This window comes from Lonchura striata, chromosome 3 (genome assembly GCF_046129695.1).
Source record: "Lonchura striata isolate bLonStr1 chromosome 3, bLonStr1.mat, whole genome shotgun sequence".
Lineage (NCBI taxonomy): Eukaryota > Metazoa > Chordata > Aves > Passeriformes > Estrildidae > Lonchura > Lonchura striata.
This window is the reverse complement of record NC_134605.1, coordinates 89,529,607-89,553,060: the sequence shown is the minus strand read 5'-3', so window position 1 is coordinate 89,553,060 and position 23,454 is coordinate 89,529,607. Positions and strand designations below refer to the sequence as shown.

Below are 23,454 nucleotides of genomic sequence, written 5' to 3'. Positions count from 1 at the left end.
CATATGAAGAAAGAAAAAAACTACCTTCTTAAAATTAGTCAAGCAGGTAAGATTAGTTGATGGTACATATTGAGATTTTGTGTCTGCATAACTTGACTTTCCACCATTCTAGCTGTAGTTATAGGTGATGAAAATATTATTAAAACTGAAACAGAGCTACCAAATTTCAGAAACCATTTGCTAGGAGGAAAGAAACCCAAGCCAAACAAGAAAAACACAAAAAAGGCCACAGAACTAATTGTAAAAGTTCCAGTTGTCAATATAGTGCCTTTCCGTGTCTCTACTACCCAATCTTACCCTGCGCTTTCCTAGTTCTGAAATGAGTCTTGATTTCCAATCTGCCCAAAATCAGAAAATTTCTTTCACAGCCACAAAAGCTGAAGCATCAGCTCTCCAAATGACCATCACTCACTAAATAAGAGATATATGCAAATAAAAGGAAAACTACAGTATTCAGTAATTTAATAACAAAAATATACTATATAAATATTCAAAAAAAGAAAAAACAGTGCAGTGATGAATGCAGTTTTTGGAGTGGCCTGGATTCCAGGACCCTGCATTCTGTGCCTTTAATCCCCATACAATTCTAGGTAGAATTAGGTACTGAAAACCAAGATCCAGAGAAGTGCGTTGGAAGCTGCCTTGAGTTAAGAACAGAGCAGAGGCTGGCAGGAGCTTGCCTGGCAGCTGCCAGTTCAGACCACTTCTGGCACTTCTGAACAAAAGAGTGCTGTGATGCTACACAGCAATCTGCTGGCTCTGACAGGGCAGGTCACAATATTAAACTCTCATTAAAGCCAAGTACAGTGCTTGACATACAGCTAGCCCCTGGGAATCTGCTATACAGACACTGCTTGGCAGGGTGAGGAGAAAGGGAACACTGTTACCTCCATTGAAGCTGCTGCACTCTGGCAAGGCACTGGGAGAGAACAATCAGTGTGAAAAATAAAACAAGCCTGTTTCAGTCTTGCCCCAAGCTCAAATGCAGTTTACATATAAAATGAATACCTGCTCTCTTGGGCAGTAAATGCTGCAGAATGCCTTAGAAATTCACTGAACCTACCCCACCCTAACCATTCTGTTTATAATCTTAAACCACACTGGTTCACATAAAAGAAACTCACTGAAACTACTGGTATTTGGAAGAGCAGATAAGAAATACAGTGCCCCCATATGAAATCAGGCCAGCTGCTTTCCTGTCATTGTATTTCAATAAAAACAACACCTTTCCATGTCTATAAACCCTTTAATGCACCATCAATTAATCTTTCACTGCAGTCACCAGCTAAGAGTTGAAAGACAATACAGGAATATGTTAGAAACTGACAACTGACTAAGCTGTGTGCTGTTAATCAGTCTAAGCCACAGCCCCGTGTGCTTGCAGTGCTGTACCCACAGACACACCTGCACTGTGCACAACAACATGCACAGGAGGGAGGAAAGAAAAAGTTTGTTGTGCATCTTTGAGCTAAGCCATGCTGAGGTTATGGAAACTTCGCACCAGAAGGTGTCAAATGAACAGCAATAGGCATCAAAGTGCAGATATGTGAACAGAAGATACAACAAGAGGGGGTGGTAGCACAAGTTTCTCTCCAAGCTCTCCATCCAACCCAGGGCAAGAGTACTCCCACAAATGACACACCAGTGTGCAGCCTGATCCACCTGCAATCTTTTCACTGACTGTAATGACATTAGAGCAAATACTTTGGGTTCAAGGCCCTTTATATTTTGTTCATACAGCCTAATTGCCAGCATAATCCTAATTGCTGTACTAGCAATTTCCATGTAAGCCATGTTTTTCTGTTATGTCATCTAATAGCTATCCTATTAGAGTAATGAATGGTCACTACCCCCCTAACAAAACTTTCAGTTGCTGTAAAGATTTATGTATCACAGCCAGACTTTTTTGCCATGTTCTTCACTGTGATTGGGTATTTCTTTATTTAGTGGTTTTGCACTAGAGATCATGATTTATTAATCTCATGTATGCAGTTCAGAAACATTGTAGTACTTAATGAATCCAAAGTAAACAATTTTAGGAAAGAAACCTGCAAAGTATATTGAATATTTTGTTTTTCTTTAAAAAAAGTACTCTTCCACATTTACTTAACCATTTCATTCCATACTTTTATGATTTATTAAGCATTTGAGCTTTAAACTTAGTTCATTGAGGCTGTATTTTCCTAAAAATTAAAAAAAACCCACAAAAAATAGAACAAAATAGAACAATAGAACAAAAACAAAACAAAGCAAACTTGTAGGGAAAAAATTAAGAAATACTTTGACAAAGGTCTAAAATAAAGACAATGCATTAATATACACAGGATGTTGCAGCTCAGAAGCACTGAAACTCTAGTGGCTGTTAGTGAAGTGACAGTTTTAGTGAAGGAAGTCATTAGACTAGAATTTCTGTCCTTACTGTACCTCTGCAGATGACCCTTGATAGTCTGAGGATTCTGGTGGCTTAGAAGGAGTTGATGTTTTGCTGTTTGTCAACCATGGTTTACCATAGTTGCGTGTTAAATGATGTGGTGTCTGTATGAAACAATGGTAAATCAAAATATGAAGGACAGTAGAGGAAAACTACATAATGGAGAAGGATACCCGGACTTTCAAAATCTCAGTAGATATAAAATCTAAGCAGAAAAAGTTAATGACAAATGTTCTAAAAGAAGAGATGACAGTTTATTTTTCAAGTGAAACGGAGAGGTTTGTGGATCTTTCAGAGCAGTTCCCAAACTTCCAGTTAGTTCATGTGGCACCTTAAGGGTAGAAATTCTTCTACTGCCATGTTGCAAACAAACAGTAGTGAAAACATATTGAAAACACTTTTCAGATCCACACCAGACTATTAAATAAAATTGAGGCACTTTTCCTCCATCAACTAGAGTAAGCACAATATTACTGGCGCAAGGAAAAACCCAAAAATTCAATCTATATCCCATTGTTAACCAGTGCAGGTAAGTTTTTCCTTACCTTCGGTGTACTTGTAGTAACAGCCTGTGGGGCAGCTGCCTGGCCAGCTTGACTTGACAGAGAAGTAGATCTGTTGGGAGAAGCACCTCTTGAAGAGGGTCGTGATCTACGGCCCCTTGGTCGGAAAGCTGCCATGCTCTGACTGGCACCATCTGCCAAAATGAATTTTTCACGCAGCTCCACGTTTGTCCTCCCTTTAGCTGCAAAGAGAGGTGTTCATTGACGCAGATATGAAAGCTGTCACAAGGCTGTTTATTGCCATTTTTGCCATGCCAACTCCAACACATTTTAACAATAAATAAAATGCATTACTGTGTAATGCTTTTATTTTAGACACAGAAGAGTTATGTGCGGGACTCACTTATTCTAATACTTTATGCCAGCAGGAATGAACCACTGTCAAAGGAAGTCAGCGTGATAATGGAATGCTCAACGTGCTAAATCACTGTTAATCAATCAACTATTAATACATAGACACAACCTGATGGGTAGTTTTGCTAACTCTACAGCTATTCATAATAAATAATACTTGCTTGGATGTTCTAGAAGAAATTACAGGAAAGTAGCAAATATATTTATTCAAAACTATGAAGTTATGTAGTTTGGCAACATGCAATGATGAACATAAAACCCAAAGTATTATGAGGTAATTGGTGGCTAAGCACTCACACACACATACAAACACACATACAAGAGAATGTTCTGCATGAACAAATGCAAGACATGTTAGCAATTAACTGTGTCAGTGTGAATGGCAATTGTTTTTGAAACACTCTTCAAGCGTGTCAAAAAAATTAGCTTGCAAAGCACCAGCCCATGTAGGAACATGTTAAGCTAAATATGATGGGTGAAGCATATAGCTAAAAGTATACAGATATTAAAAAAGCAGGAAGGAAATTAAGAAAGAGAAGAAGAGGAGAAGGAGACAAAGAGAGGGGTTTGCCAACCTATAGTAGGCTGAGTGGTAATTGAAGAGTTTGATTCCGAACGTAACATTTTACTTCCGTGATGATGAACTAGAAAAAATGACACAGGACATGGGTCACATTAAAGAAAATCGTTAGCAGGAGAAGAAATCAAGTACAGCAGCTGCATATGCAAGAGACTTGGAGCACCAGGCCAAAAGACAGGACTTGAGCAAAAGCTGTCCCTAAGTGTTCTGGGGTGAGTTCTCAAAGGTCCTCTAGGCAAAAAGGAAATGGTGTTTGGACAGACTCAGCTACAGTCCCAAGTATACTTGTGTAGCAGCGGTATTTATCTGCTGACATAAAGAAGTAATACAAGCTAAAGAGATTTTATATGACTAGGTGCAGTACTTTTAAAACTGTTTATGACAACAGTTCTTTGCAATATGATTCATCTGAATTCACGAGGAGCACTTGGTGGAAATGCAAATTTCCAAGGAGAAGTGGTTTAGGAAAAGTTTGAACCTGCATCACTGATTTCAACCAGGCAAGGATTAGGTAGCAATGCACAACATCCAGTGATGTTGATTTTACAGAGTATTCTTACAGGTATTCTTCAGATCCACTGTGTTGACATCTGCTCACATATAACGAAGAAAAAGAGTCCTCCTTTTATTCCTTTCTATTTCTGTTCATCAAAAGTGCAGAGTAGTAGAAAATAAAACATGCCTCAGAAAATCGGGCTTCATTGAAACGTTAACTTGGTTAGTTCTGTTGTACCCCAAACATTTTTCTCAGGCCTATCGACAGGTAGACTGTTACAATTCATTCCTAATTTGACAATGAAAGATATAATACTTAATAAATATCCAATAATTTATTGGAATTCCTTATTACAGTCCTCAGGATTGTGTACTGAGAAAACAGCTCATCTGACGCAATGCCCTGGAGGGCTCTGTGATAGAACACTCCCTGCTCCTGCAGAGCACAATGTCCTTCGGACCAGAGCATTTTCCACTAGCTTTGTACAAGGCTCAGGGCTCTACGAAGTGCTTCTGAGGAAGATGCCAAGGAAAAGACAAGGTTACAAAGGTAGAGACTGAAAGACTGGGAAGAGTGACTGGCCAGAGGTTTTTGTGGTGGTGGTGTTACTCATCAATTCAATTGCCTTATTTTGACTTATTGTGTTGCTGAGAAGGTTTTATTGGACATTTCTGTGTGCTATTTCTGCCAAGTCATACAAGCCACTTACATACCATAAAGTCTGTTTGGGCTAAGTTCAGTTCTTACTTACACCACTATAACACTGAAGGAACTGTGCAGAAGACATCACAGTTTTTCCAGACATACATCAGTGCAACTGAAAAGGATCTCAACCATGTGATTTAAAGTTCACAAAAATGTGACATTTAGTGAGATGATGTTTACAACAACTGGCATTTTATACAAGTCCATCTTCATCCTGAGACAATGAATGGTGACTGCATCCAAATAATATGCTGCAAGTTTTTAACAGCTTTGTTACATACCACGGCAAGGATCATTTTTCACTAAGAACTCATCAAGTGCCATCCAGCCACCTCCAACACGGACCATGACCGTACTTCTTAGGATACGAACAAGACGCAATTGTTGAGAGTCACCAAACTGCAATAAAAATCAAATGACAGTCTGAGCTTTTCAGGCATTCAGATGCTGATAGGTTAAAAAAATCAAACATTTAAAAAAGTTTATTTTGATATTTAATAATTAGTAAAGGCTAAAAAAAAATCAATTTGTTTATGCAGATTATTAAAGCTGTTAAGATTTCAAATCAGATGGCACTGCATTAATCAAAAGAAGATGGCAGGATGATAACAAAGAAACTCAGGTTTAATTTTATGTTTGGTTCTCAAATGTCTGAGATCATAAAATAAGCAAAATTAGTAATATATTATTTGATTTGTTACAGTCTGCTTTTGTGCAAATTAATGAAGACCTATTTGCATTATTTCACTGGTAAAATCTTAAGCAAACACTCTTCTGCAACAGTCTTGATTTTTAATGTTGTCAGCTGAAAGGAAGGCAGCATCACTTCAAACAATCAGTATATAATCTGGAAATTCAATGTGTTATGAGTGTTGCACTGTTCTATCAATTGATTAATCTATGGGAATATTTTCAGTTATAGCACTACAGTGCTGACACTGCTTACCTATAGCAAGGTGCATGTGAGGAAGGGAACATTAAACAAGCAATGAATGATTAATAACTATAATTATATTTGTCATTCCTCTGACTACACATGAATGTTCTTCATGATTCAGAGATGAGATGAGAGTCTGTTTCATACTAAGTTCTTGTATGAGTCCTTTGGGCTGATAGCCAGGCCTAATGTATGTTTTGCTCTTGAAACCTGTGTAACAAAACCTGTACGCATTACCTTCACTCAAATTCAGATCAGAGAAAGCATGACCAAAATGTTGACCTCACAATCTCAAGAAAACTAACCAGAACATTTCAGTACTTTTAAGCCAGCACTACTGAAATATTTTGATACCAGATCACCAGGCCAAGTGCAGCACACCCTCACACAAACATGCAGAGCACTCACTAAAACCAATGGGAGTTGAGTGCCCCTCTTTTGGACAATCTCTGACCCTTGGAGAAGGCCGTAATTCAACAGTACCTACTTGCTCCAGTAAGGGGACTGAACAAACACACAGCAAATGTGCTCCCTACTTGTTAGATGACTTTAGTTTTTTGTTACTATTCAAGCCAAGAAGAGAGAATAAGTTTAAAGGAATATTACTTTTAGGAACCAAACAAAAGCAAAGCTTGCTTCTTAATTTAATAATAAATTGTATTTGTTATAAGTAAGAACATTCACATGAGCATTATTTCTGAGAGTTTTTTAATAATGCATTCAATATGTGCCAAACAAAGAACCATTTTATATATGTAGATCACTGTTTTTTTTAAAAAGGCATCTAAATGAACACTGTTTATTTTCACTGGCTTGTTCCTACCAAATTTTTTTCCAGTGATTCTGAAGACATTGTCTTTCTTCATTTTCTTTATTTTTTTCTCCATCACAGCCTAATTAGTCAGTTAGACCCCATCAGGCAACTACACCAAGGGTCAAATGCAGTGTGCTTTGGAAACTCCCAAGCTAGCTGAAGTTAAGTCAGAAAGTGGGGCAGGAAATTAACATGGTAATACAATAGTACCTATCACTGCATTTCTTCTTATGGTAATTCAGTTGATTTCCTTCCTAAAATAGCCTGGTACAAGTTTTTTTAAACTGTATTTAACATTATTTCAAATAACCAGAGGTAAAAACAAAGGAGTTTAAGCTACAAAACGGCCTGATCTTGACAATAGCCTGTAGGTGCCGTTCTGCATCATTAAGAGCTTTTCAAGAAATGCTCCATGTTTGCCAGATCTGAGAGTACAGATGATAGATAATGGGATTAACATAATTTCAAACAGTTCTTTCAAAAAGAGACTTGATCTATATGTGGAAAATATTTTAAATTATTGCTTAGATCTGTATTGCTTGAGGCATGTGGCAAGGTTATCCACTGCTCTGTGCTTTCTTCTATACTTCAACAGGCTCTGCTAGTAAACAAGAGTGCACTCACATTTTCAACATCTTGAGATTTAAAATGGCTATTGCTGTTGATGCTAGCATGTCCAGAATGGATTACATCCTTTTTAAAAGCATAAGACTAACAGTATCTGATATCTGGTTTGCATAAGGTGTTTCCATTCTTACTGGGCAGATGTGATTTAGCACCTCAGGAAGCTGTGCATCAGTGTGAAGCGCAGGAGTAAGCGCTGAGCAGCGTCTCCTCCTGAGGGAGGACTCACCAGTGACCCAGCTGACACAAAGTATTCTTAAACACAGCTCCAGCTCATTATAGACTTGCCATAGCTCCTTGAAAATACTTTGAGAGAGGGATTAGTCTACATGGGAACAGTAATTTTATTTTGCCTATTTCCAAAATATGTATTTAAAGATTCACTGTGTTAAGGAAATAAAATAATAACTATCAGCTAGGTTCTTAATCAGTCTGCTTGATCATAGAGACTGTACCTCTTTTTTGCGAAGATGAAAGTATTTTTTGTGCAAATTGTAATAAAAAAGTGATAAGACACTGGGATCTGTTTGCCATGATTAGCCTTTAATCAAATAGCCTAAAAAAGACATTACAGAATTTTGAAGGATTCAACTATAAAACTGATTAGATAATCGTAATCTCTACAATTGCAGTTGAAATGCTCAAGATTTTTCTCTATGGGAATTGCTGCTGACTATTATCTGGTTCCTTTAAAAGTAATCTCCTTAATGAGGAAAATGACCAAAGAAAGCAGGTGAGGGATTGTAGAGGAGTGATCCTGAGACGAGGAATGCTCCATAGCATTTAAATAAATACCACAGCTGACCAGCAATGAATTAGCTGAAAATTAAAGGATGGCAAGAAGGCTGACCATTGCAAGCTTAAATCACTATGCGTTAGGAAAAAAAAAAAAAAAAAAAAGGAGAATAACAAAAAATAAAAACAAAACAAAACAAAAAAAAAAACAAACAAACAAAAAATACTTCATAACACATTCCACTGGTTTATACCTGATTTCCCAGGAAGAACTGATAAGAAATGAAAAATGGAAGAAAGACACGATTAGTTTACAGGAAATTCTCTACATGACCTAGAACACATGCAAACTAACACATTAGACATTCTAAATAAAGTATCTACTGGAGAGATGAGCAGGTAGCTAGCCATCCAGAGACTGAATATTGGAAAATATTCAAGGTCTTTGTTTCCTTCCCATTGCTGTTTCTGTGGTCTTTTAAAATCTGCAAGTGCTTATTAATCTCTCTTAGCCAAATATTTTACCTCAAATTGTTCTGGTTATTGAATCCAGGGGTAGCAGATATTTCTCCACTGTGTGATATTTATTTTTCTGTGATCTAAAATAATTCTGCAGGTATCTAACACTTTGCTTATATTCAGAAGTATGCGTGTTCCAATAAAATGACAAGAGTGTAAAAATGATTGAATACACTTTGGTAAAAGATTTTTGAAGTACAACACAAGAAAATATCAGTCACTGTTTTTATTAAAGTAATAGAAAATCAGCTACAGTTTAAACATTAAGGTATCTAGGCAGAAAGACCAGCTTTTGAGGATATTTTGTATGTATGTATGCATGTGTATGGATGTGTGCCGTTACCTCTTAAAAATTCCTATGACTGAAAACAGCTTCAGTTGTTAGAGTAAAAATAAACAAGCATCAGCAATTTTCCATATTTTTAGTCTATATGTTCTAACAAGAAAAAAAGATTTAGACAGTCTTAAAGAAAATGTATAATTGTCATACAAGATTCTTGTGAATTCATATAGGCTAATTCCTTGTGTAAACCATGTCATATGAAGAAAGCTGAAAGAACTGAAGTTCTTAAAAGACTTACCCTGTACTTGTTATCCCCAATCTGTTCCACTTGAAACCGTTTTGCACATTTACATTTTGCTACCTGCCTTGTAACCTGCAAAAAATCACAACAGTATAATTACTTTAAATATCACATTTCCAAAGATTTGTGTACCTAATAAACTTCAAATTAAATAGGAATGAAAATAAAGTGAATTATTACAGAATAGGACTCCAGTAGAACAGAATACAACCTAAGAAAGCAGAGAACGCACCTCATCTTCAATTTTGTCAGCATCTGTGAGAGGCTTGTAGGCATCCTTGTTTGGATGAAGAGCTGCTACAAATTCATAATAGTCAATATATCCATCACCATCTCTATCAAAAATGTCTGCAACAGCACTCATTTCAAGTCGGCTTGTAGGGAACTCTGCAGGACAAAGACAACAACACAATTTTTTCTCACTTTTCAATTCCATTACAATGAGAAGCTTTAACACAAATATTGTATGGTGATTAGGCATTGGTAACAGATGGTGCTTATCAAAAAATGAGGACATTCAAACAAGTGAAGGAATATTTCTGAAAAAAATCCCAATCTGAATCTCCAGTGTTACCCAGATATTGAATAAAAATGAGTATCATAGTGTGGCTTAGAGAGATTAAACTGTAAAATATATGGGGGGGGGGGGGGGGTGTGCACATTAACATTTTGACCTTCAAAGTGCATAAAATACCAGAAAGTAACAAGATAAATAATTAGTGAGGAAAGATCAAGCAAGCATTTCAGTGCTGATTAAATATGGAATGTGAAGCCTTCTCAATGCAGATCCATGCATGGTGTTTCATGAAGTCCTTCTTTAGATGAAGTTCACAGCAGAGATTCTCAAGGAAATGGTCAAAGCAAATTTCAAGGTGATGAACAGGAATTATTCAGGACTGTTTGGTGGTCATAATAAATTGATACCAACTGAGTTAAAAGAGTAAACTATTTAACCTCTTGGTATTAGGTTTTTCATTATTTTTTATTAATTCAAGCAAAACAGCAATATTCACAATAGTGATCCTTTACTGCATTTCCTAAAGCAGGGGGGAAATATAGAGAGTACATTTTCCTACTGATAACACTAAAATGAAATGCTAGAAGCAGATCAATTCTGAATCATTACTGTTCAAAGCAAAAGTCTCCATGATCTGAAGATAAAGGATTATTTTAAGTATTAGGTCCTTAACTGTTTATCAGTCTGTTCCTAAAAGGAAATATGATCACATATATGATGTGGAAGACTTAAATTACCACCATAACTAAGGAATATAATCCACCAGGAAAGCTAGGAAACTTCCTTTCTCGTTTGATTGCTTGGCATTTTAAGCCTTACTATATAGGTATATAAATATTGTCATGGCTCATGGAAACACTGGTTTCAAAAATTACAGTTTCCTTCTATAAGTGAAACTATTCTATATAAGTTCTTTAATAAAAAACATATGATCCTATGAACTGATTTTGAAAATCTTCTATAGGTTACATAAGGTACTTTTTACTATTATGAGTAATCAATCAAAAATTAATTGTTGAAGTAGCTAGTGTACTATGGAAATGATAATCTGGGTTCAATAAACTAGCAAACTACTAATTAGACAATAATATAAATGTGACATCTGTAACCTGATTTAAAATGTAGAAAACTAGAAAGAGTTTCTAGAATCCAAAAATATTTTCAAGTAAAATAATATTTTATAATAAATTTCAAAAAGAAAATCTGTAACCGTCTAACACAATAAAATGCATAGGTCACACTATCTACACAAAAAGACTTCATGAGATGCTTGTTCCAAGTTCAGCATTACGTTCATTTTAAAACTTACTTGAAGAAAGAATTCCATCAATGAATTCCTGTCTTGTAATCTTTCCATCCTGATCTTTATCAATCCTCCTAAAGAAGTCCATCACACGAGACTTCTTATGGTTCATCCATCGCATGTATTTTTTCCTCCAAATATCAAAATCAAAGTTGGCAAATTCTCTCAGCTTAATAAAAAACAGAAAAAAATTTTTCAGCTGAAATACATCAATCTAGAACATCAATGAGATAGATACCATCTGTGTTTTGTTAAATAATTGATTTTTTGAGGATCTATGCAAGCATCTTAAGTATCACAGCTCTCCTCATTTAAAATGACATGACAGCTTTTAGAGCACATGAAAGCACACATATCACAGTGTTTTCAGTTAGCTGTGTCAGACAGTATAATACAATGAATATAGAAGTTGTTCACAGTATTGGAGTTTAATCCAGGGTAAAGAAAATGATGCAAAAAAGTATGTACAGTCTGGATAGTGCTTTTCTGACCTCTTCAAGTCTGTCCAAAGCATCATTAAGTTTTCTCCTTCTCTCCAATGCCAAAAGCCAAACTTGCTGCCACTTGCTGACTAAAAGGTTTACCCGTGGATTCTTGGTTTCAATTTGTGCCTGGGCTGCTGATGGATAAATGCCTGGTGTTGGGGAACGCTTTCCTGTTAAAACATTATAAAAGACATAGGATTCACCCAGCTCAAACAAAACAAATGTTCCCATGAAATACATTGACCTTCCTAAAATTATTCCTTCCTGTCCCAAATAAGGAGGTCATATATGGATGATTCTATATAGAGGGATTGCTCTTTTTTTTTTTTTTTGGTACCATTGCTGGGGAACAACCAGCAATGGTAAAAAAAATAGTGGTGGTTACAGCCTCTTTTATCTAGCCAGAAGAAGCTAGTGAGGGCTCCACTAGTCATGCTGCACAGTTTAAATTAAATCTTCATAAATCTCTCAGAGTTGCAAACTAAACAACCTCATTTTAGAAGCAGGTTCCATGTATGGGTAAGTATAAAATACAATGGGTAAGTATATCTAAAAATACAAAAAGCAATTTCCTCACCTTATGATTCACTTTCCATTCAACTTCACTGAATACACTTCTAACTGGATTAATATAATTTTATAAACAGTAAGAGCCCAATTTTGTCTCTCTCTGTGAAGTTTTACCCCCTTTCACCAGATGTTAATCAAACCTACTAGATTATTAGCAATCTGTAAACTTTACAGATAGAGCAATGGTACATGTGACACACCCCAAAATATGCTGTTACTTACTTCCTGCTCTCCCCTTATCAAGGACAGGAATATGAGATTGTACTGGAGAGGGTTCAAGTGCTTTCCTTTTATAGGTCTTTGTAACTTTATCCACATCAGGCTGTTTTCTGGTCATTTCTTCCATGAATGTCTGCAATCAGATAGGGGGGATGTTAATTAACACTACACAAAAGTAACCAGAGGAATGAAAAACATACACAATAGCAAAACACCAAAGTTAAAATGAAATACACAGAAAGACAGTTATAATGCCAGCCTCACAATATAGACATAGACAAATGTTTTGTAGATAAGAAAAATCAGCAGTACAAGCTTTTAAGGTCACTATGGCCTGGCTGTTAAAAGAAGGCTAAGTCTAAAAACCAATCTGTCAAACTCCTTTATTAACTGTATATGGTGAGGTGATATAGAACAGAATTTTGCCTCCAAGATCCTCTGTTCAGACTGCAGTTCACAGAAGTAAGAAATCTCTGGTGTTTAAGCTGGGGTAAATCTATGAGAATTCAGTACATCAGCAGCTCCCTCTAGCACTTCATAAAACTATTTTTGATATTTCATCAGGTGAGCCACACTGCAGCACTATTCTAAGATGGCAGCACCATCATACATTTCATGTGGGTTAGTCAGGTGGGGTTTGGTCTCTTTTACCAGGCAGCAACTGACAGAATGAGAGGCCACAGTCTCAAGCTGCACTCTCAAGTCAAGGAAAATACAGGTTGGATATTAGGAGAAAGTTTTTCATGCAAAGGGTGATAAAGTACTGGAATGGTCTGCCCGGCGTGGTGTTGGAGTCACCATCCCTGGATCTGTTTAAAAAAAGACTGGATGTGGCACTTGATACCATGGTTTAGTTGAGGCATCAGGGAACAGGTTGGACTCAATGATCTTGAAGGTCTCTTCCAACATTGTGATTCTGTGAATCTTTTATTCCTAATATTATCCTTGCTTGTTTTCAATTATTATAAGAAAAAATAGCAAAGGAAATTTGCACTGAGATGTGAACCCCATGTGAGCGACACGTCACCTACTGCTCCTTACCTGATGTTCAGCTATAAGCGCTTTAACTTCTTCTATCTCCTGGGGGATAACCTCTTTGTCTTTTTCAGTTAGTGTAGTCTCTGCCCACTGCAACCAGGACAGCAAGGCTTCCAGCAGCTCCTGGTTAGCAATGAGTCCAGCCAGAGCTCCTGCCAGTCTCTGTTGATGTTGTTTAGCCCATGCTAAGACCTTGACAAAGGAACCAATACATGAGTATGTGCACATCTGAAACTCTTCACAATGTATTTAAAATTGCCCTGCTAACTGTAAACCCAGAGCTACTTCTTAGGCCTACTGATGTTTGCATATCAAAGGTGTTTGCATATATAGTGGCTGATCACTAACAGTAGCTAGGTAACTAGAATTCCTAGTCCAAAACATTTCTTCTACAGATACTCAGGATTAAGTGCTGCTAAACAGAGTAACTAGCACATTCAGGCAACATATTAAGAATTTTAACTATATGAGTGAGTTAGTGAATCACACAGGATTTGGTGTCATTTTTCCTTCTGGACACTCCTGAAGCCACACTATGCTATCACCAGTATTTTGGTTTCCTTTATGCTTAATATAAAACAGAAGGTATCATCTTAACAGCTAAGGGTACAACCTACCTGTAGCCACTTAAAACTTTTAGATACCTTCTAGATTAAGAATATGCTGGACTGAAATCCTCTCTAATGTAATCAGAAAATCCTTCACATCTGCCCTTGTATTTCTTTCCTTTGTAACTTTTCAATTTTCCCCTAGAAACTATTGGTTTTCCTCACTTGGGAACTGTCAGACAGTATTTCTTTTAATACATACAAGCAAAGGAGCTTGACCATCTGCTTTAGCTCTTAAAGCCTTGTAAGTTTTGAAAGAAAGCCTAGGGAAGCACAGTATTCACATCCATCACCATGGGTATTTTAAATGTTTAGTTCTCAACAGCTGGATCATTTCCTCACAGTGTAGCTACCATGTTAGTTGTCAGCTGTGTTCTAATCGAAGATGGACTGCTGCCACAAAGATGGCTCAACATATACTGACCTCTTCAAACCTGGCTCTGATGATTGTTATCCAGTGCTTAATGGTGGTGATGGAGTCTGGATGGCAGATAGCCAGAATAGCTTCTCCCATACCTGTTGCTTTATTCAGTTCTGCCTTTTTCTCTTCCAGTTTCTTCATAAATTCCTAAAACAGAAGTAATAGTTTTAATTAGATACTGACAAAATTTGCAAGAGAAGTCTGAGTGCATAATCTGGAAGGTCATGAGCCTCTTGACTGCTCAAGCAGATCCAACTTGCAAGAGGCAAGTTTCACTTGTATGAGAAAAGCTTAAACTATTTTAAAAGCTTATTCCATATAAAGTACTAAAAAAAGCTCTAAAACCTGATCCCATCTTACTGATCCTTAAAAGATCACCACAATCTAAAGCCTTGAAAGATGCATGCCGTTAAAAAAATACAAAGGAAAATCACAGCATTTAGAAGTGCTCTAAACCAGCTACATGATGGTTAGAATCACTATTGGCAACATTTCAATGACTTGGTTTGTCAGTTACAGTAATTCTTCATAAAAAACTATCCAGCTCCTACCAGAGGCTGGAAATGTCTAACTACAATTGCATGCTCAGACAAGATGACAGAGTTCAGGAGCAACTCTACTAAAGTAACACAAATGTGACAACTCAGCAGCTGAGGGGAGAGACACAGCATGTGGAAAAAATCTTGTAAAAGCAGAAGGATGTTTACAACTTTAGGCATCCAAGCTCATAGTTATTGATGAGAGTATCATCAATATGATATTCCTATGATAGTAGGACCAGAAATGGATGTGGGGGAGAAACAACAACAAGAAAAAGCAACTGAAAGGAGGACTTTTCCCATCCTTTCTATCACTTGCATTTTTTTCTTTTTATTTTTTTTCCCTTTCCCTTTTATTTTTGTTAAGCATTACTACTACAATGGTTTTACTTTTCTGCCTAGATGTTATGTAAGTCTGTGTATCTTTATGAGCATCCTTAACTAGAACTGCTAATATCTCTCAGTGCCTAGTGGAATTTTTTTAATACTTTAGTATCTTTAATTAGGCTACAAAATGGAAACATGTCTCTGAAAGCTTTACTCTTCCTCTCTCTGGCCATAAATCCATTTATTTTGGATTAAAGATGAGACCACTTAGATCCTAGACAATTCAAAATCACGAAAACCATTGTAAAAGCCAGTTCTCCAACAACTCATAATAACATTATCCTGTGCCTTTACAAAGTAAGTATGATGTTACTATGAAATAAAATGTAAAATATACTCTCTTCTACCTTGTTCTAGAAGCCTGGAATATGTAGACTCTATATTTAAATGTATTTGTTGCTAATTGATTTTGAATTAAACTTTAATTATTGCCAGAGTTTAAGACCCAAATCATGATAGCAAACCTTCTCTCACAAAAACACATGCATCCTTACAATATGTCAGTTCAACATGCTTTTGGAAAAGTTGAACTGGATTATAATGAGAGATTACCAAAACAAGCCACAGGCAGGTGGAAAATGGGCAAAAAAACCCATTGTGTTCCCTGCTCAGCAGTATTAAGAGTATTTCAAGAATTAAATCTATGGCACACAACTCACAGTGTCTTAAACTCTCCCTAATTTTATTGAACTCTGTGGCAAACCAGTGACACAGACACATTTACAAAAGAGGAAAGGGGATGCTTTTCATTGAGCAATCCAGTGCATTAACCCATTACAGCTCTCAGCCCTAGAGAGGTGGACAAGTGACAGATATCTCTCTGAGATAGCAGAATTCACGAAATCATGTGCAGTATTCAAGAAGAGCAAAATCAGAAATGGGTATAAAGATGGACCATTTGGATAAAATATTGTCCTGAAAAAAACATTTCTATATGTAGTCCAATAGAAATGCAGTAAAATTATTTTGCAAAAATAACAGTGACAAAAGGATTATACATTTCATATTTATATAATAATTTTAGTCATACAATTTTATTATAGTGTGCAGCATGATAATGCATACATGGTATTTAAAAGTAATATATATTACTTCTTTCCTTATTTTCTTTTTGTCTTCTTGAAAGCTAATGTTATAAGCTTAAATGGCGAGATGACCTATTGAGAAAAATTGTGTGTGAGTGGTAAAATTGTAGTGCCATAATCTTTCTGAACTTGACAATTTTTCTATTTATAGTGTTTGCCCTTAAAAAGAAAAATGTGGTTGGGGGAACACCTTCTGAAGCCTACTGAAAAAATTTAAGTACAGTAAGGCCATATCTAACACCAAGATTGGTTGTGTTGTGCTAGCTATCATCCTTCCCCAGCTGGACAGGGTTTCTCAGACAAACTTTGCTTTGAAGTTCCAAGTTATGCTTTGTCAGCACAAATTTTAAAATCAGTACAGAAATATTTTGCTAATCCACCTAAAGTGTGGAGGAAGACATTTAAAATTCTATTTTCTAATTATTTCAGTGGACCTAAGATTTCAATCAGTTCTCTCTAGTCAGAAGATTAAAAAATCAAATAAAAGGGAACTGGTGCAGCACGTGTGGAGGAAAGGCAGCTAAAAGACATTTAATTGAACAGAGACATTAAGTTGCTGCTCCCAACATTAGTCAACACACTGTGAGGTTGCTACATCAGCACACACTGATGCCTACATACATTTGCCAGCTTATGACTAGCACTCAGTTTCCAGGGCCCTAAATTAAAACTGAAAACTTTTTCAAAACCTTCCATTTTAAGTACATTGAGAATCCCTCAGTTATGAACCATATAATAGTCCTATCTTGCATAATAATATTAGCAAAGTAATATTATAAATATTAGTTTGCTAAAAATACACATATTTATAAAAAATAATAGTCCTCTGCATAATAATATTAGCAAACTCAATTTAAACAGAATGCTTTTCCAATCTCCATTTCAAAAATTTTGCTTCAACTTTCTTCAGTGCAATGATGAACATATCCAGGACTTATAACTTGTTCTGTAACACTGTGGGCACTACACACTTGTTACTGTTTTGTGTAGGCTGTGCATGTTTGTAGCCTCCTGTTTGGAGAGTGAAAATTTGAGCTCTGTGATCCTTACTTAGCCAAACTCCCATTTCATTACAGCAAAGTTAGTTTGATGGCCTATAATTTACTACCTGCAGTACCTATTCCACTAGAATATTACAGCTGCCAGTGCATGTGAAGTCAGGCAGCACAGTGTTTCACCATGACAAAAGGTTGATGGATGACAACATCATTCTGCTGATGTTTACAAATGACCTTGCAAGAAAAGTCTATGCCCTTTAGGTCAATGGTGCTAAGGAGACAGATGCACTTTTGCTACTGTAGCAGTCTGTGTGACTATTACAGGCATAGTATGCTCCACAGAGGGGCTTGCATCTGTCTCTAAATCTTTACAACAACTTTCTAAAGGCCCATTTTTTCTTTAATAGGCTAAGATGACTCAAACAACAGCCCAACGCCACTCTGGACATCAAACTCTTAACTACATTAAATTTCTCTACAGAAACAATTGCTCCAACACTGGATGCTGGATAGAACTATCTGGGATAGAACTATCAGAGCTATTAGAAGGAAGAGGATCCTCTTCATGTTTGTGCTTACCCTGTGTTGCTCTATAAGTGTTCTCAAGGCCTCTTCATCATCTGGAAGGATGCCATGGAAACGAAGAGCTTGCTCTGCCTCTGCCAGCCACTCCAAAAGGACATGGACAACTGAGTGGAATTCTTCTGCCTGGTAAGATACAAGAAGTCATGGTCACTCATGAGATGATGACCTGACAGACACACTGCAGCTTACACAGGGAGATTGAGCCCACATTTGGAATCATTAATCATCCAGCAGTACCAGCACATTATCTTTCCATTAAAAAGTCAATGATACACAGCACTACATTTTCATAACTGTAAAAACAGTTCATGCTTCCCAAAAAAATTATAGGAAGCCTAAAAGCCTGTTCATGCTTTTAGCCATCTGATCTATAGTGTATTTGCAGCTCAGTTGAGAATGTCATGCCTTCACACTGACAAATTACACAGGAGATGCTTTCAGGGACCAGCTGGAAAGAGGAGTACTATTGTCTGCACAGCCTAAAGCATCAGTAAAGCAAAATTAATTGACAGCCTGTTGGAGAATGACTCTTGTGTCTAGAGAAAACAAAAACGATTCACCTTTGGGTACAGCCATACTCAGACACAATTATTTTCTAAGTTAAGTTCAGGATTGTGTCTGCTGAGCAAAGCAGAGCAGGAATATTGTACACAGTGGATACATTGCTACTGCAGGAACCCCATCCTAGCATCAATCTAAGCTTGTATATCTTCAGAGAGTTGTACATCCATATTATCTCAGGTTTGGAAACAATACAGATGCACCCATTTACTGGGATTGGTACCACATAATGTTGATATACAAAGACTGTTTCATGATTGCACCCAGCACAACTTATTTTTTTTTCTCTGAAGTACCTCACCGTGCATTGTAATTGTGCCAGTGCAAAGAATTTTTCAATACACAAAATTACTTTTTTCCAATAAGGCACAAAAAGCATAAATATGATTGCAACCTCCTGCTTCTTGTGAATGGGGCATAGTTCTTTATCATCCTTCATATTTGACTGTAACTTCAGTGATTTCCTTAGATGGTAAGGTCTTCGAAACATTTGTTTTGCATTTGTGGCAGAGACTAATAATAACAGGAATAATAAATGCTAAGAGGTACTATTTATGTGCTGTGGAAAAAGGATAGACAAGGTAAGCAATGCATTAGCACATAAATGAGTATTTTCAAATGAAATAAGAGTAACTTCAAGTGAAAATTAAATTAAATTTTTGGCAACTAAACTGCAAGATACTTTTCACTCCTTCTCATACAGTACATGTAGTAATATTATTATTCCTCTACCTGCCGAAGGGCCTGTTCCAGTCGTGTCTGCTTGGATACTGACAGGGCACAAACTGTCTCCCAGCGAGTGCTTAGCTCCTGCATTTGGACTTTGACCCACGAAGAGTCATCACGACTGCCTTCTATCAGCTCCCTTGCAGAGCGCTTCAGAGCCTGGACACTGCTTGTTCTTTTTCCCAGCTCCTTCTGGAAAACCTAGACACCATCAAATATATTTGAAATGTTTAGCTCATTAAGATATGCTTATGCAATAAACAAGAAAAAACTACTGGTTATGAAAAGAAATGAAAATACAGATTTATTTCTATCAAGAGTAACTCCATTTAAGTGATGGAAAACACCTAAGTTATATTTATTAGATTCTGTAGGAAGGTATTAAGACCCTCTTCTAACATAATAAAATTGGAATATGGTAGGAAAATTTCAAACAGATCCCAAGAATCCATTCTGGTGCAATGCATGGGCAATCTAGTCTCCTTACCACTGCCGGCTTTCCATTCTTTAGCAAAGCAATTGATCTGACACAGATTAACACATAAGAAGATTGCTACGTCCAGAAATGATCAGATTAAAAGTAACAATCAAGGAGAGGGTTTAAAATCATCAAAACAAAAATAAATCTCCATCTGGGGGTCTAACTGTATGGTTGTGCATCTTGCTGCTTATTCATTTATATATGTGGGAGTATGTTTACAGTAGTAAATTGAACAAGCTCCAGTTACTTAAAAGAAGATAATTACAGTGTGCTGTGCTACCAACTACAACCTACTTGTGATGGACAGAGGGATTTCAGAAGCAACTGAAGCATTGTGCAGGCTAATTTTATAGACAACACATGTTTACAAACTCTTTTTTTTTTTTTTGAAGCCCAAAATCTTGTCCTCAGTGGAGATGAGATACTGAAAGTCACAGGTGGATGAACAGAGGACCTCCTAATCCTTCCAGGCTGCAGAGTTCTGCACATGTGTCACCTTTGCAATACAAGTAACTTCAGCAGCCATTTCTTCTGACATAGTGAACTGCAAAATTGGGATTCAGAGGCAGAGTCCAAAATATCCTACTTGTTCCCACACCCAAAATCACTTCAGTAATATAATACTGCAGGTTTCCAACAAAAGCTCCCTGGGCCATGGTCTAGTTGAAATCTTTGCATAACTTTAGCACTGTAATTACTTTTCTCAATAAATATATAGCAACCCCACAGGTCTGAAAGGCTGCTGTAATCACGATAAGTGCCCGGGACATTTAGTTAGCAGATGGAGTGAAAAAGAGCTGTCTACCCCAGAGTTTTTCAGTAAAATAATTTTTGCCATCTCTTGCCCCAAGACTCACATTCGCAAATTATATTTGTGATTTATGACATGATATTAACAAATACATAGGGAAGCACAATAAAACAGAATATCTCAGTGCTAACTGTTATTAATGAGCACTAAGGGTTGTCCTCTTTCATGTATGTTTTACAGCATTTTCTATTGTTGTCTACATTTTTGTTACAAAAATATTACATATTTCCAAAAATTACAGAATAGTGAAAGACAGAGATATTATTAAAATGTTACACTTTTGAGCAATCCGGTAATCAAAAGCCAGAATTTTTGGAACTACCTTGTGGTTGTCAATCAGGTTCATTACTAAATCAATGTCTCCATGTACTGGCTGGTCTTCTGCTAGTTGAGGTTCAATTTTGTATAACCAGTCGATGAGAGCTTGCAGAGCATCAGTAAACTGTCCAGAAAATAGCAGGGCTTCTTCCAGTTTATTTTGTCTGAGAGGGGAAAAAAAGCCAAACAACCACACACAGATAAAGTAATAATTTACACACTTCAGGAAAATATTTTCAGCATAAAGTAATAAAATCATGGAAGTGTTATGGTTGGAAAAGAGTGGTAAGATCACTGAGTCCAACCTCTACCCCAGCATTACTACATCATGTCCCCAGGTGCTACATGCACAGGCCTTTTGAATACTTCCAGGGATGGTGACTCAACTACTTCATTGGGCAGTCTGTTTCAATGCTCCGCAACCCTTTCAGAGACGAATTTTTTCCTGAAATCCAACCTAAACCTCTTTTGGTGCAATTTGAGGCAGTTTCCTCTCATGCTGTCATTTGCTGCCTGGGAGAAGAGGCCATACTCACCTGGCTACAGCCTTCTTTCAGGCCCTTGTACAGAGCAATAACGTCTCCCCTAAGACTCCTTTTCTCCAGGCTAAACACCCCCAGCTCCTTCAGCTGCTCCTCACAGGAGCTGTGCTGCAGACCTTCCTCAGCTCCATCACCCTCCCCTGGACTCACTCCAGGCCCTCAGTGTCTTTCTCACAGTGAGGGGCCCAGAACTGGACCCAGCACTGGAGCTGTGGCCTCAGCAGTACAGGGGGACAATCCCTGCCCTGGTCCTGCTGGTCACACTGTTGCTGGATGCCACTGGCCTCCCTGGCCACCTGGGCACACACTGGCTCACGTTCAGTTGGTTGTTGACCAACACCTCCAGAGAACTTCAAATCAAGTTTCCCTTTTTAAAGGGCTCTTCCTTCCTTGCTCTTCTACAATACCATTAGCAAAGTATGCATTCCCAGTATTTTACTGCTTTGGCATTCTTAATTATCAAACAAGCTAGCCACTCTGGTTCTACTTTTACACAACGAATTCCAAAAATAGAAGCCTTTTCCTTACTTAGCAAATAATTAGTTGTCTTTCATTTACCTTTCCACTGACTTTCCACAAATTGTATCCCATTTATCTCTTAGTTCACTCAGCATGTCATCAAGTTTCAAATTGTCATCAGCCAAGGTGGTTTTCTCTTTCAAGGAACGTCCAGTCCTATTTGTGGTATCATACACAGAATGTTTGGCACCAAGAGATTTCTGGAATTCCTATATATACAGGAAAAAAAAGAGAAAATATCCATATATCATTAACTGCTTACAGACCATTGTTAATTAATTTTTGACATACTATCCACAACATAAATTATAAATATTACTGCAAGAATAAATTAAACTTACTGCAAAATTTCTATGCTAGTGTTACCTGGGGCTTGACACTAGGAGACCCCTGCTTTTTGTCCTTCTCTGGAAATGTAGCTCTCTGCTTGCTGGAACAACTTTGGGAAAATCCCTCCTTCAGTGAGGGCAATGATTCCTGTCCTACCATAGTATTCCCAAATTTCAGCCTAGTAGTCAGAAGGATGTGAAAGAACTGCTACTTTGGGAGCCATTAACTGAGCATTCTTAGCACTACATTCTTACAAACTAAGATTTCAAGTCACTTGTAAAGCTCCCCAGGAGCTACAAAGGTTATTCCAGTTTAGCTCAACATGAACAAGCTGGGAAACCTGAGAAGAAGCAGTAGTCAGGAAGCATCCAAATAACTCAGTCTGTGCTAGAAGTAAAAATCACAAGCAGGTTTCTGAGTCCCAGAACTTTGAACAATGACAGTGACAGAGTCTGACTGTCAGCTCTGCCAGCTCCTTTTGCACAGATCCTCTGGAAGCTTTTCACAGGCACAGAAGAGCACAAGAAACACAATTCATCTGATACCACACAGGAATTAGCTGACTGAGAGAGTAAATAATGAAACGAAGGAACATTGGCAAAAGACAACACCAGCCCAACAAGGCAGTTTTTAAATTGCAGCAATGCTTGAAATGTTTTATTTCACACCTTCATGAAGTGCTAGCAGGGAATCAGTTGGGAAAAAAAATCACAAGTTTGCTTTAGAAAACCCTTATATACAACATCAAATATTTTCAGGTACTTCTGTTACCAAAGAAGCAATATTTGTTTTGCAATTCAGTATTTCCTTACTATTCTTTCATTTTCCTCATATAAAACAAGAAAAAAACTTTAAGAAAAAACGTAATTGTCAAGCTAGGACTACAGTAAAAATAAATATAATTTTCAAAATAACCATTTTTTTTAACAGTTCCTTAAATACAATGTATCTATGCTTCTTTTATTTGCTAGGTTTTGTTTCCTACTTAACACTACACAATGTCACTAGGTTTGCATAAGGAAACACAATTAAATTGCTGCCAAAGAAGGATCATACAGGAAAAACAGAT

The 23,454-nt window shown here is 37.1% G+C and overlaps 1 protein-coding gene across 6 annotated transcripts in view; it reads right to left on the bottom strand.

Moving 5' to 3' along the window:
- Positions 1–23,454, bottom strand: part of DST (dystonin) — a 283,474-nt gene that overhangs the window by 2,796 nt on the left and 257,224 nt on the right. For 3 of the 6 annotated variants that reach the window (XM_021551192.3, XM_021551194.3, XM_021551197.3), the window contains 15 exons: positions 22,095–22,264; positions 20,999–21,158; positions 19,391–19,585; positions 18,092–18,220; positions 14,507–14,650; positions 13,478–13,666; positions 12,440–12,569; positions 11,654–11,817; positions 11,169–11,331; positions 9,575–9,729; positions 9,340–9,414; positions 8,494–8,511; positions 5,411–5,528; positions 2,977–3,176; positions 2,425–2,535 (listed from right to left, as the gene is read on the bottom strand). In XM_021551192.3, the coding sequence (XP_021406867.2) occupies positions 2,425–2,535; positions 2,977–3,176; positions 5,411–5,528; positions 8,494–8,511; positions 9,340–9,414; positions 9,575–9,729; positions 11,169–11,331; positions 11,654–11,817; positions 12,440–12,569; positions 13,478–13,666; positions 14,507–14,650; positions 18,092–18,220; positions 19,391–19,585; positions 20,999–21,158; positions 22,095–22,264 (2,121 nt within the window). Of the gene's footprint in view, positions 1–2,424; positions 2,536–2,976; positions 3,177–3,923; positions 3,993–5,410; positions 5,529–8,493; positions 8,512–9,339; positions 9,415–9,574; positions 9,730–11,168; positions 11,332–11,653; positions 11,818–12,439; positions 12,570–13,477; positions 13,667–14,506; positions 14,651–18,091; positions 18,221–19,390; positions 19,586–20,998; positions 21,159–22,094; positions 22,265–23,454 lie in introns of all 6 variants that reach the window. The other 3 variants (XM_031504425.2, XM_021551193.3, XM_021551195.3) reach the window with 2 other exon arrangements.